We start from the raw sequence: 14,836 nt of genomic DNA, 5'->3' as shown, positions 1-14,836 counted from the left end.
GTGATATATCGCATTTAAGGAACCTTTTATGGTTTATTCTTGTTGGAGATTTATTTAGGAAAGAAAAGATCTATCACATAGAATCACTATTAGAATGCAATATCGTATACAATTTTGTTATGCCTTCCTTTAAAATGGGCGTATTTTAAAACCGAAGTATGTATTTTCATTTTACAATTTCTCATTTACATTTGCATTTGCATATTGAGATATTTAATCAATTTGAACCAAAAGTTTTAAAACCATGTGTAGTATCTGAATTGAAATATTTCTAATCAATCTTGGATGCGGAAGCAACGCATGAAAAGTTAGCTAGACTAAGTATAAAATATTAACAAAAAAGGGAAAAGTAGAAACTTCACAGGCCGCTCAACACGAGAAAAACGAAAATGTTGCAGGCTCGGTTTGATTGAACCTGTTCATGGACGGTAGTGGAAATGCATGCTACCGTCCACGCCCTCTAGCCCTGGGTTGAGCAGAACTCAACATTTACACATGCTAAAAATAAAGCCTAATATATTTTACTTATTCTGTATTTGGCCACGCAAACTTTTAACAAATATAAATAAAAAACTTTATATTCTTTGTATACTTATGCTTACTAACTCTATCTTGGTTGCGCAACAAGGATAGGAAACCTTTTATTTTTCATTTTTGCAGATACGTATGTTTTGTGATAAAGAGACATTTAAAAACTGTTACATTTGAAACAATTGTGTAATAAAGTATACAGTACATGTTTTGTAATCACTTATAATAAGTAAATGTATATGATTTTATTTTTGTTAGATCAACAATGATATACTGGACAAGATATATTATGCCAGGTAATATATAAAACGGATTGTGCTGAATCAAAACTTGGCTTTGTGTTATACAACCGGACCCATATGAGTTAAAAGACGTCCAAATTGAATACGGAACAAATACAAGAATGACTGATTACTCGAGAGAGTTAAACATGAAAACTATGCACTTACATTTTTGACTAAAGCATCATCTAACAGATTTATACAATAACCGGAAGAACGATATCCATGTAATCTTTGTAGACGATAACGCCGCTTTTCATTGCTTCTCTCGTGCAGTTCTACATCAAATGTCTTTGATATTTTTTCTTTGCAAATTTTGAGAAAATACGCAAAACTCAAAATTATTTAATGCATTTACATAATAACCAATCAGAACAGTGCTATTTGAGATAATCAATAACACATCAGTAAATCTGTCTGTTTCCTTGTTTACTTCGTTTAAGCATGATACCATAAGAAGCAAACATTTGTTCATAAACGGTTTATTTTTTAATATTGGATTACGATTTTTCCATCCGTACTTAATTTTACATGCCTGGTATAATAGTTTAACTTTTGTCACTTTGTTAATTTTAATAGCTTAGATCTATAACCTTTCAACACTCTCAATAAATATATTTTCATTCTTTCTCAAAAGAATACAAATAAAAATGCATATGTATGAAAACAATACAAGCTGATGTATTTGTTTACGATACACTATGAACAAAAAACATGAATTGACATTCTAAAAAGTCTTCGAGATATAAAAATCAACAATATGTACTAGAACACTTAAAATAAATTGAATGGGCGAGCAAAAAATGCGTAAAATTTTCTAGCAGTGGAGACTATAAATTTATTTTCTAACAATTGCAAAACGCTATTGCGTAAATACGTTCAGATGTGTAGAAATGACCCACATTATACGAGTAATTAACTTGCTTTGACTTTCAAAGATTTCCCCTAGGCCACACAAAATTAATTTCTGGTCATCGGATTTTTTCAAAAAATTTAGGAGCGGCCGAGCGAAATAAAAATAAAAATTTTTTTTTTTGGATTTCACCTATTTTTGGAGCGGGCGAGGAGCGATCTGAAGAAAAAATATAAAACCTTGTCACAAGAATCAACACACACTGCAAAAACATATCAAAGTGGCTTGAAAATACATAAAAGAACCAAAGATCTTTAAATGAGCCGTGCCATGAGAAAACCAACATAGTGGGTTTGCGACCAGCATGGATCCAGACCAGCCTGCGCATCCGCGCAGTCTGGTCAGGATCCATGCTGTTCGCTATTAGTTTCTCTAATTCCATTAGGCTTTGAAAGCGAACAGCACGGATCCTGACCAGACTGCGCGGATGCGCAGGCTGGTCTGGATCCATGCTGGTCTCAAACCCACTATGTTGGTTTTCTCATGGCACGGCTCAAATGTTGAAGGTTTAATGACAAACTGTTCCCAGAATAATATTCTTGTATTTCAACTCTACTTGAAAAAAAAAGTAAGCCTTTAATGTATGTTTTCTTGGATTGTGAATTTGAAAGCTCTTTATGATTCCTTTGCCCTAATAAAGTTCCATGTGCGTACCCCTTCTCCGCCAGAAAATTGTGATCATTTTACATAGCTGAAAGAAGCAATTTACCATTCCTTAAAATAAAAGTTATTTCAACAATTCGTTATCTAAGTATTAAAATTTATGAATTACTGTCTCTTCACAGTGACAATAAGGCCCCTAAACAGTGGGGAAAAACGCCCGCCCTGAAATTTTGAAGTCGGTCTGCAAAAACTGAAGTGAGCGGAAGCTGATTTTCAAAAAAAATATATAAATTTTTTATTTTAGAAAAAAAATGGAGCAGGAAATCCGTTGACCAAGTAATCAGTTTGGTGTGGCCTTACAAATTTGTTATAAAAATCAACTATTACCTTCACAATGAATTTAGTTATTGAAGTTGTCCACAGTCCATTTTCCCTATTATAGGGTGAATTTATTAATTAAAGTTCCTTGTCTGAATTAGTACAACTGTCAAAATGTTGAAAGCATACAGTTTATAAAATCATAAGATGTTCTCTCAGTACTATGTTACATGTTTTGCACTGTGACGGTAATACGGCTGTCAGAGTTATTGCATTCCTCACTACTCTAATTCAATTGCTTACAAATAAAAGTAAAAGTTGTTGATATAAATTCAAACAAACTTAATGTTGATACACATCGTAAAATAACTAATATTAGGTTTTGTCTAAGCATGTTTATTTCAGTGTATGAAAGTCAAAATCACAAGCTGCTCTGTTTTTCAACTAATCCTCCGGAAAATGATGTATAGTAGGGTTCGTGCATTTGGCTTACTTCTGACACCTTGGTGGCATTTAGTACCCATACTTCATCTTCTTTCTCAAGATTAAGCACAACTGCTATAGTTTTTGTGTTAAATCCCTCAACCAGTTGCTCCCTTTCCTTCACCTTTCCTTGATCAACGGGATGAAACTTGTGTATAAAGCATAACGTTTCTCTCAGTCTTTCAGTGCTGGTTATTGTAACGAAGAAAACATAAATTCCTTTAAACGGCGATGTAAAGCGTCCCGTTGTCACGTTGTACACATTATCATGATTTGTAACAACAGTGTCAAAGACAACGGCACGATATGGCGTCGCTTTTGATAAGGAAGTTGACAGGTGAGCGCAAAAATTTAGTGATAAAGTTGTTGACGGGCGCCAGGTTGCAGACTTTTGTATGACCTGCACGTCCTCTGTAAAATATTAGAAAGTCATTACAGCCTTTAAATACATAGTTTAGCTTGAGCAAGCTGCTAAATGTTACATATATATTTTTACCATTTGCTAGCTTGCCAGTCATGAGTACGTACATGACATTATTCGTAAGAAGTGGTTAATACACAGACCTTTCAAGAAAGATTTAATTTACAGGCTATTGTCAAGAAATATCAAATATCACACACGATAGTTCAATAAATATATGTGAGCTTTATGAAAATTCTTAAAGAAATTTACCATTTAAAATGTCTATGATTATCATATTTGAGTTGGTTTATCTCGAAAAACAAACAAACAAACAAATTATCTCGGAATTGAGTCAAATTTGTACTCAGATATTTTCTAAATCACATCAAAACTCAACTGCACATATTTTGAAACTTTTGAAAATATAAAATACATTAAAGCAGACACTTTTATCAAATTACAGTAGAAGGTTTTGAAAGCAAATTACACAAAACAGCAATATAATAGGAGATTCACTTTAATCAAATCTATGAACTCCGAGGTACTTGACACAGTAACAATGATATTATTAATCATCCGTATGGAAATGACGGGAACAGCAGGATATTCCGGGTTCCATGATTATTTATATCTTTGAAATACGGTAGGTAACAGTGTTGAAAGTTTCATATTTTTACTTATCCTTAAACTCATACTAGGAAGCGTATTTATGCACCGTTAAACGTTTCTTCTACTCAGAATTCTGCGGTTTAGACTAAGATTAAATTGAAAATTGTTGAACATTCATGTATTTCTTCTGATTTTAAAATAGCGTGTCTTTTAAAAAACCTTGTGATTTGTTTTAATTTCGAGACAAGCAAGCACACTTTTGTATTTAAGCTGTGCGAAGTAGTATATATGTGTAAATTTCAATGTTTTGACGCACATGTATGTGGAGTACCATGGAGACAAAAAATACCATGTCCGTATGTCGGTGTGTGAAAGGTGTCACACATATCATAGTCTTTCTGAACAGACACAGTCAAACCGAAACTGCTGTAATTTCTATCATTCAAAAAGGTTTATCTTTAGATCTAATTACAAGTTTTGCAGTAAGAAGTTAAATATCAATTTACATACCATCAGTGGATGATATTTCCCCGCTTTCGTCGTCAGAAAAATATTCTGTTAAATATTTCGAAAGAGACATCTTTATGCATTGCATGCGACCACGAACATCATTATCTATTCCTAATACACTCTATGACACTGCATGTATATAGGAGTTCTTATCTTCAGACATCTCTCTATAAAATAATGATGGTTTTCTGTGTTAGCATGTTTTGTCAAGTATATCTATTAAAGCGGAATATGATACTAGAATAGTCTGTTCTTATATAATTATAGCATTACAAAATAGAACACACGGGTGTATAAGGTAAATATATACGGTTTCCGCCTACGATATATACATGACAGAATTCAGTTTATATATAGAACTGTGACCAGAATAAAATGGCGACGTACATTTTTCAGCTAAGTAAATGTTACTGTACTTCTGCAAGTACAACGGTTGCTGCAAAATGCATCAAAAGGGAGTGCACGGCGTAAAAAACGTGGGAAATTGCAAGTCAGTGAAATTTCACAATCACTTTAATTTATTTTGTCCAAATGACAATGATCATAATAAAAAGGTTACTATAATCGTCTCTTTATGATAAGAAAACATCAGAGGACCAATACCCATAGATAAATAGTGTCAACTTAAGTTCTTCCTTTCTTGCATACCTTCGGTTTATTTCTGATTAACGGAAGTTTGAAAGAAATCCTTCGTGTATAACTTCAAAGCATTATTAATAATCTGAAAGTTTTACAACATTACTGACCAACTGTTATAGTTTGAAAAAGAATCCTTCATGCCTACCTCCGTAACATTACTAATCAACTTTTAAGATTTTAAAGAATCCTTCATGCATAACTTAACAATATTACCGACCAACTGTGACAGTATAAAATAAATCATTCAAGTATACCTTCGTAACATTACTAATCAATTGTGAATGTTTGCAAGATGTGCACCAACTTGAAAAGGAGGAACTGAACACACATGATTTGCAAACTTATATTATTAAAACATCAAAGGGAAATAAATCCCAGAACATTTGGGCGAGTTGAAATGCATTTTTAATGCCTATCTTAACATCTTCACTGAACAGTTATTAAGGTTTGAGATAAATCTTCCTAGATATAAAGGAGAAATTTGACACAAAGCATTTGAAACTTGAGAACTGTCATTTTACAGAAGACATCATCAAAAGGTCTTTCTTTCTCTCTGTATTGGAGATATAAATAGCTGTGTCGGACAGACAGTGTTTCACACAAGTACGTTCAGTGAATCTTTCACGCTTGAAAAAGCTACCCAGAATGAAACCTAAACACTTGATTCTATAAAAACTACCAATTTACCGGGTTTAGTCTTTTCACCCTTCTTTCACTGAAGTTATTTTGAGACTAATGCAGCCAAAATACAACTGAACTCATGGCCTCTATGCAAGCGTCTCTAATTCCAAGTTAGGTCTCACTCAACTTATTGCTTACTGAAGTTATTCAGCATTTTCAGTTATTTTCATTTCCATTTGTTTAGCTATAACACGTATAGGTACTACGCAAACTGTTTAGTGACTGTACATTCTAAAGAATGTTCAAACTTCAATGAACACTGTCACATTTTAAAAAGATATAAATAAATGTTTTATTGAAACAACCATGTATATTTTGGTGCATACTGTGTAAGTCTATAATCATTAAGTAAACAATTTAGAACAATATAACTACTTTTACTGATTTTTTACTGACAAAACTGAGAGAGAAAATGCAATTTCTTGAGTCATCGCCATGTCCCTGTCGCAGGGGCAAGTCCTACAGCATTCGTAGTAAATAAACCCGTCAATTAGTGAAGAAAGGATATTCGGATTCGGATTCTGACTTTATATTAGTTACTAGTTATATTAGTTGTGAATGGCGCCATATGTGGCTGCTGCCCTTGTACGTAAAGCGCCTTTGAACGTGTTTATCATTAAAAGGACGCTATATACATTCTGCTATGATGATTATAAATAATAAAACAAATAAAACAAAATAAAAAGAAACTTTAATAAACAGGTTTTAAATCACTTTTTCTTCGATGATGTGATAATAATAATGTATTTTCATTTAATCCGAAAATGTTTAAATTAATACCAACCGCAGCACTGCCCCTTCATTAACTCTCAAGTTTCAGTGCATTGCTTTAACGATATTGTTAAATTATTTATAGAAGCGTTTAATCATTGATTATGCACGGTATCCAATCATTTTTATCTCAATAGTTTGTATATAATCCTTTTCAGACGACACAATGGCAAACATTACCTTAGATAACAGTTTGTACATTTAAAGGGCTTATATGTCACCGATGTGGGTTCGAGCCTCACTCGGGGCGTTGAATTCTTAATGAGGGGAAGCCATCCAGCTTGCTTACGGCAGGTCGGTGGCTCTACACACGTGCCGGTGCGTGATGAAATAATGCACGCAGGGGCACCTGGGGTCTTCTTCCACCATCAAAGCTGGAATGTCGCCATTTGACCTGTGTTGTGCCTGTGCGACGTTAAACGCAACAAAACAAACATATATGTCACATTTATTTACATTCTAAACAAAATTTTACTCTTCTCCAAAAGACGTTCAAGCAACAAGGCAAACTACTAGATATGTTTGTGGGTTTATTGTTGGTACTCAAATATTATTTAATCCAAAAGTAATAAAATTATCGTGAAGCATAGATCCCTAGTCAGCCAATAAATCCGTTACGTATCACTATTTTGATAGCCGGTAATCTTGTTGCTATACTGACCAGTGTAGGAAACATCTTTGATGTACACAGCCATCCCCTGGCGAAAACGATAAAGAAACATATCCAGAAATGATACTGTTTAGAAAAGGTAATTTTAAAGAATATTGTTTTGTCGTAAAACAATTTAAGGGGTGCATTTGAATTTATCAGTGTAAATGGAAAATAAAATAGGGTTGTTATAACAATACCTCGATCTGAGATATTGTATTCGGCTCGGGTGGATTTTTGCCAGATCGGATCTCACGAAGCGCGCAAGCGCCGAGTGTGATCCGACCTTGCAAAATCTACGAGAGCCGAATACAATATCCAGATCTAGCTGCTGTTATAATGGCCCTTTTATTATATACATCTACCTTTTTGTTTCTTGTTTTGTTATTGAACGAAATCTTTAATGTTTATCGATATTAAAATGGAACTAAGTGAAGTTTTTATGTGCGCTATTTATAGAACGGTGTCAGGTTATGCATATTAATGAAAGTAGTCCTGCAGCATACAATACGGAAGGTACAATACGGAATTTAAAATGTACAATATGGAATGTTTCTCTGTCTGTTAATATTTAATTGTGAAATACAAGCCATTTTTTACAGAATTTATATAGGTATATAATAAACTGAATTATTTCAACCATGGCGATAATGTTTCTTTCTTTGTTTAATTGTTTAACATAGTCGAAACTAAAACTGAAAATCTGAAATTGATTAATTTGTTTAAACGCCAATTTCTATACAATTATATATTCAATGGCGTTGTATATTTAATTTAACAAGCCTTAAAATATAAATGACGAAATGTAAAACTCACAAAAATTTAAAAACTAACACCTGCTGTTATCGCTTTTAAAACAATTATCAAAACATTTAAAACAATGCCACAAAGTTTCTAAAATACAGTGTCTCAAGACTTTGTTTGAATATTTTTTGCGTAATGCTAACGGCAGTTCATTCCAGTTTTAGTTTATACTACTTTGTTTTAGCTCGATTGTAATGAAAGCTTCAAACTTATTGGAACTACACTCGAGTCCGCTTCCTGAAAAAAAGAACCAGTACTGGTGTCATATAAGAAGTCATGGTCCTGACACCAGTGGGGCTCGAACCCAGACCCCTGGATTGAGCGACCAACACCTTATCCTCTAGACCAACACTCCCCAAATAGTACAGAAACTTCTATCATTGAATGTTTTGCACTTGTTTTATGGAACAACAGAACGACATTCAGAATTTCCTGACGATCTCAAACCTTGTCTACCTGGAACATACTCTGTAAGCAGTTCTGTTAAATACATCGGTGCTCTGCCAATGAGACAGCAGCTATACATGAAAAAAATGGATCTTAAACTCAATCCTTGCAATGTTAGTCATACAATGCTTGTTCGGAACTGTCAAATTTCCTCCTACTACGGCCAGGTTTTGAACACATGTTTTGAATACGTTGCATCTTACGCACCTCACTGTTAGCTACACTACACAGTATGACATTGCAGTGATCTAGATATGAAATAACTAGAGACAAAACTAGAATTTCAGTGGCTGCTTTGGTTTAATATTTTCGGATGTTCTTAATTCATAGGATATTCAACATGGCTGTACGCGATTTACATGATCTTTAAAGGTCAAGGTTGCATTAAGAAATGTGGTATTCAATTCAGTAATGAGTTTTTTTACTTCATCTTGAGCCAAATCAGTTAATTTGTCTAAATTTTGTACATCCCTTACTGGCGATTCAAAGGTTTGGTATTCACTTAGGGATTGACGTATTTATGAGATTTTTGGCATGAAAAGGTCAGCAAATTTTCAGCCGATGAATTATTAGACTCTCCTTGAGGCAGTGGGTCTTCAGATTTGATACCAGTTAGTTCAGATACTAATCTATACATAGTCTTGGAATCACCGTTAGCGTTCTCTATCTTTTCACCGAGTGTGTATTTCTTTCGACGTTTAATTTATTTATTCGTCTCTTACTGCTTTATACGACTCAAACTGATCTGTTTTACCGTAACGCCTGCATGTACGCTTAGTATTTTTCAGGACATCCTCTATTTTGATTCAAACCCATTCACGAACTTGTTGATATTCTGTGAATCAACGTCTATTGCTCTTAGGCCACTTTGAAATTCTGATTTGTTCAAATGTAAAGTTTCTAAAAGATACGCACCTACTAGTAATAGTTCCTTTTTTAACATCTAGGAGAACCTTAACTACACAGTGATCAGATAAAGTGGTCCAGGCTCACATTTGGCTACGTTTACATCATTAAGTGTCTTAGTTATGACTAGATCCAAGCAGTATCCTCCTGTATGAGTACTGAAATCATCATGTTGTTCCAGGCCCATTGCTATTAGGGAGTCCTTGAAGCTAGTAATAGAACTGTTGTCACTTTTAACATGCAAATTGAAATCATCAATTATAAGTAAATTGCCATAATGTGGTAAAACCTTTTCGGTGAAATCAAAGAATTCAACAACGAACTGGTTACCAGTCGATAGAGCCGGGGGTCTATACACACTTTCTACGTGTATGGTCAACTTTTTGAAAATGAGTTTCCAAGTACCATATTCAAAGCTTCGAACAGTACCAGTTACCCTTCGCATATTGATCGTGTTCCTACAAGTGATCGCAACACCACCACATTTTTTATTTTTTTCTATTAGTTACATTTAATTTATATAATCCATTCTGGTTCAAGTGAGAAGTTTCAAACTGATGTTGTAACTCGTCCGAGTACCAAGTTTCAGTCAAGACTGCGAAATCTATTCTCTCATCTCTGAGTTTTTTGCCAAAACAATCATCAACAATTCAGACTAATGCAGGATACATATTCGCTTACATTTTTGTATTAATTGCATTTTTAGGGTATACCAAATTTTTAAAGTTCAGTTCATTTTGTTTAGGAATTACTTTACTTTTACCGCCGCGTTGACGTCTGTGCGTTTTCTTTTTTTAGGCTCTATTATGTAAGTTTGTAATTCTATGTGCCGCAGGGTCTAGATTTCCTAATCCCCTACTGTTCGATACCGTAGATCCAATATATAATAATTGATCTTTACTCACGCTTAAGCTGTGAGTAAATCAATTATTTTCTAATCTCAGTTACCTTCAACAAAACAAAATATTTACATTCGCCCTATTCTTTTCCATTGAAAATTATGACGTTTATTTCGTATGAACAGCAAAAAGAAAGGCGCGAAAGTTGCATCATCGCTGCTTAATGATAACGTCGCAGTTGTTCCGTCTGGTCAACAGAATGACCGGGAAGCTGAGTTCAATGTTAAATGCCTCAAAATATGTGCAATTTATAATATTATTTTGTTTACAAACGGAAAGGAAATAAAATGTAAATATAAGAAATGAAACTTTTTTTTTTCGGTGTTCCTGCGAAAAGCGCGATCTATGGATTTGCCGATCCTATTCTGTCGTTCATTTCGCATGAACACCGAAAAAAAATCATTTCATTTCTTAAAAAGAAACAGTAAAAGTAGGAATAAGGTATATAATTGGCAGCATATAAGTGTACAATTGTCCGCGAAGTAAATTCATATTTCAATAATCGATATAATGGTCTTCGTATGGTTCCAAGCGATTTAGCATCCGGGCAAATTTGAACTGAAACGAGACTAATAGTAAATATTATTATGTTGTTAAAATAAATATTTCGATTTTGCGTAAACATACTTGTGAATAAAATCTCTAATTATGTTCGGTGTCTAAGATTTTATTTGAAAAGACATCACCAGAAGTTAAACCAAACAGATACAACCAAAATTGTAGCTTTACAAGTAGCAATCGGATGTTATTTACTTTGAAAAGACAAATACGCATTATATAGTTTTAAAACTAAACAGAACCTGTGTAAGATAGTAAAGATAAGCACAAAATTTCAACATTTATTTTATAATATAAAAAAATATGCCAGACAAACGTTTTTCATACTAACATTTTTCGTAGAAGCAAGCTATAAATGAAATACAAACACAACAGACATCAACGGAGGGAGGGCGGGTACAGACTGTTTGCTGCCAAAATTTCCGAAATGCGAATAATTTCATCTAGTGTAGGTATACTTTACAGGTGAACGACAGGTAGTGTCTAATCTAAATTTATGAAGAAAATTTTCAAAAAGTTCACTGGATGCAAGCCACTCAATCACTAAAGCTACAGCAATATAGAAGCTTAGACAGATACAAAGTACATTCATATTTATTATATCCAATTTCAGAACAATCTCCACACAAATAGCAGAGTTATTATGGAAAGATTCAAGAGCAGAGAAAACACGTCTGCCTCATACGGCGACTGTATTTTTTATTCGTAGTGGACCAGTAATCAGAACTGGAAAATTACAACTCTCCTTATGCGTTTTCTGCAATTTCCGGTCTACGGAAAGTTATCTGTGCGTTCAGCAATCTTATGTCAGAAGAATCAAGAATACCGTCGCGTGAGTGGAACGATGCTCTATCTACCATTTTTTAAACGTGGCGAAAATCGCTTCCAAAGTTTAACTCCCATCTAGTTTCTTTATTTCTGGGCGAAAATGATGATAAATATATCTACTTGTTCCTTGCGCTTAGTTCTGTTGGACTGTAAATGCTTTTAAATACATTTCGTTTTTACTTTTCTGCATTTATACATTTTTCACTTTGGAGATAGAGCAAATTTGACAAAAATGGAAAAAAATGTTAAAGGTGTATTGCTCTATCGGGAGATAGAGCACTGTGAATTTACAAAACTGGACATAGAGCAAGATAATATTTATTACAATTGTATATTGAAAATAGTGCGAGAGCAGTAATGACAGTCACTGTACTTATTTTGAAATTAAAGGAGGATTGGATTTGGTTTTAGTATCATCAAACTGACACAATATCATAGGCCATATTGCAACTTTCAAGATTTTCTTTGAGGAGGAGGACTCTAGTTGCATTATTTTTGGCATGCGCGGATACCTGGGTATATGACTTTCTTCGTGTCAACTGGATGGCTTCCTCACATGAAAAAGCGAGGTTTCAAACAGTGGTGATGGGCAGGTGTTCAAAGTTAGAAGATTTGGACTGATTTGCCAATGGTTTTACCATGCTGTCCGTATTGTTCAGGGTTAACTGAACTGCTACTCTATAGACAAAATTGGTTATTAAACTAGGCACATTGGTCCTACTTATTTGCAGATGGGTATTCGTAAACCATATCGTAGTATTGTGTTAAACAACAACAAAAAGATTTTGAAATTTAATTACTCAGTAACCACAATAATTATTGTCAGCAACGAACAAAGATCTAAAATATTTTTTAGTCGTAACTATTCTATTTGCCAAATACAACTAGCTTTTCATTACGCTGAGTAAGATTTTCTGTGTTTTGTTATCAGTTGGCATTAAGTTTGACATAATACTAAGTATTATAACAATACCTAATGGCATCGTCTCTGCAACTAAATATTCTCAGTAATAACTGTACACAAAACGACAGTTTTTATATTATGTTTAATTTTTGCATGTAACTGTACTTGTCGGTCATACCAGTTCTCTTTTACACAACACAATCAATGTTATATTCATGTCTCTTTTTAGCTATTAGTATAGGTGGATTGTACGGCGTCCATCGTCCGTCTTCCTGCGTCAACATTGTACTTAAATTTTTTCTCCTCTGAAACTACTGGTTACATTTATACCAAAACTTGGTCAGTAGAATTATGGGATAGATCTCTATCAAGTTTGATCAAATGGTTTATATTGGCCCCTTTAAGGGCAGCTACTGCCAGCTAGAGCAAAAAAAATATATAGGAAAAACATTTAAGGAACTTCTCATGAACCGCTTGATGGATCTTTATCTAACATAGTCTGTAGCATCATTATAACATCCTCTCCCAAACTGGTTCAGATGGGGACGATTGGCCCCTCTGAGGGTTTACCAGAGCTATAATTAGAAATTCCCTTCAATGATTTTTATCTCATGAACCACTCAATGGATCTTCTTCAAACTTGATTTGTGGCATCATTATAAGAATCTTCACCAAAATTGTTGTCAGGGGCACTTGGTCCCTTTCAGGGGCTGTTAGAGTTCAAAATAGAAATACCTTTAAACGACTACTCATGAACCATTTGATGGATATTCACTGGTCTAGAGACCAGTATAAGGTCCTTTCTCAAATTTGTTTGATTAAGGGCACTTTGACCCTCTTAGAGGCAACTAGAGCTACAAATAGAAATACTTTCTGGTCATGAATCGCTGGACGGATCTTCATCAGAGATGGCCGGTGGCATCATTAGAGGGCTCTCTCTCAATTTTATTCAAACGGAGACTGTTTGTTCATTCTAGGGCTAAAATCAAAAAAACCTTTAATGACTACTTCTGATGAACCACTCAATTGACTGTCATCATTCTCGGTCCATAACATCATTATATTGCCTCCTCCATTTTTAACTAATTTATTCAATTAGTGTGGCCTCTTTTAGGGGCTGCTAGAGTTGCAAAATAGAGATACCTTTTACTAAATTCCTCTCTAACTCCTGAATGGGTCGTCATAAAACCTTGTCCAGAGCATCATTATAAGGTCTTTTACCATGTTATGTCTTATATCAAATCTATTCAAATAGGGATACTTTGGTCCTTTTAGGGGCCACATGAGTTGAAAAAGAAATAACTTTAGATGATTTAGGCCTCTTAATTCTGACAATTAAATTAAGGCTCAAAGATATTACATCGCAAATAATATGTCCCGGTCATACCTTTCATACTAATCTTATTGTATATATTCCATTTTTCCTGCATGTCGTTCTCAAATCTGGTGGCATACATTTCAACTTAATACTGAGTATCATAACAAGAATTCATAGCATTTATTTTGGAACTAAACATTTGCAGTCACAGCACACATGTTTCATATTTGGTACAGTTACATCATGTGATACTTTAATAGTTTTGTGGCATTGATTTTGATTCACACCAACTATTTTTAATAAGTATTGACTACTTAAAATTCTAAGAAACATATATATCTATTCTCTCTCACAAACACAATCGTTTTTTATATTCCTCACAGTTTCTTCATGTACGTACTTTCATTTAGTGAGTTGAATTTCAGCATTGCATTCCTTGTTTGATATTTGTCCTTGTTTTTAAGTATTTAATTTTCAATTTTCTCTGTTGTCAAGGGTTGCAAGTTTAACGATAGAATTTTTGCGTCTGGAAGTAGGGATATTGTACTGCCAGTTCTTGTAGTCTAACGAATGCTGCATTCAGCAAAATTTGCATAGCTAAAAAAAGTGATCAACAAGAAAATTAGTTGGCGCCTTACTGTAACTTTGTAAAGTAAAATATGTTCTGTTTTTGGTTTTATTTCTACTGCTTTTAATAGACAATAACTTACTATCACAAATTTGCTTCTCGGAAACATGTTTGCAAATACCGTTGTTATATTCAGTGGTATTTCTTAGAATA

The 14,836-nt window shown here is 33.9% G+C and overlaps 1 protein-coding gene across 1 annotated transcript; it reads right to left on the bottom strand.

Annotated features, from left to right (window-relative positions):
* Window positions 1–2,210: 2,210 nt before the first annotated feature.
* LOC123553228 (complement C1q tumor necrosis factor-related protein 3-like) lies at window positions 2,211–4,803 on the bottom strand. Its single transcript, XM_045342974.2, has 2 exons — window positions 4,652–4,803; window positions 2,211–3,540 (listed from the first exon to the last, which is right to left on the bottom strand). Exons 1-2 carry the CDS (start codon window positions 4,734–4,736, stop codon window positions 3,068–3,070), a joined length of 558 nt encoding a protein of 185 aa, XP_045198909.1. The 5' UTR covers window positions 4,737–4,803; the 3' UTR covers window positions 2,211–3,067.
* Between the last annotated feature and the right edge of the window lie 10,033 nt (window positions 4,804–14,836).

The sequence above is a fragment of the Mercenaria mercenaria genome, chromosome 4 (assembly GCF_021730395.1).
Source record: "Mercenaria mercenaria strain notata chromosome 4, MADL_Memer_1, whole genome shotgun sequence".
Lineage (NCBI taxonomy): Eukaryota > Metazoa > Mollusca > Bivalvia > Venerida > Veneridae > Mercenaria > Mercenaria mercenaria.
The sequence above is the reverse complement of the archived record's forward strand: the minus strand, read 5'-3'. Positions and strand labels throughout refer to the sequence as shown.

What these genes read in the sequence shown, in the direction of transcription:
- LOC123553228 (XM_045342974.2), bottom strand. Translation starts at nt 4,736, where the DNA reads ATGCAATGCATAAAGATGTCTCTTTCGAAATATTTAACAGAATATTTT. An exon ending in GGAAATATCATCCACTGATG is followed by an intron (nt 3,541 to 4,651) that starts GTATGTAAATTG and finishes AATATTTTACAG; the next exon opens with AGGACGTGCAGGTCATACAA.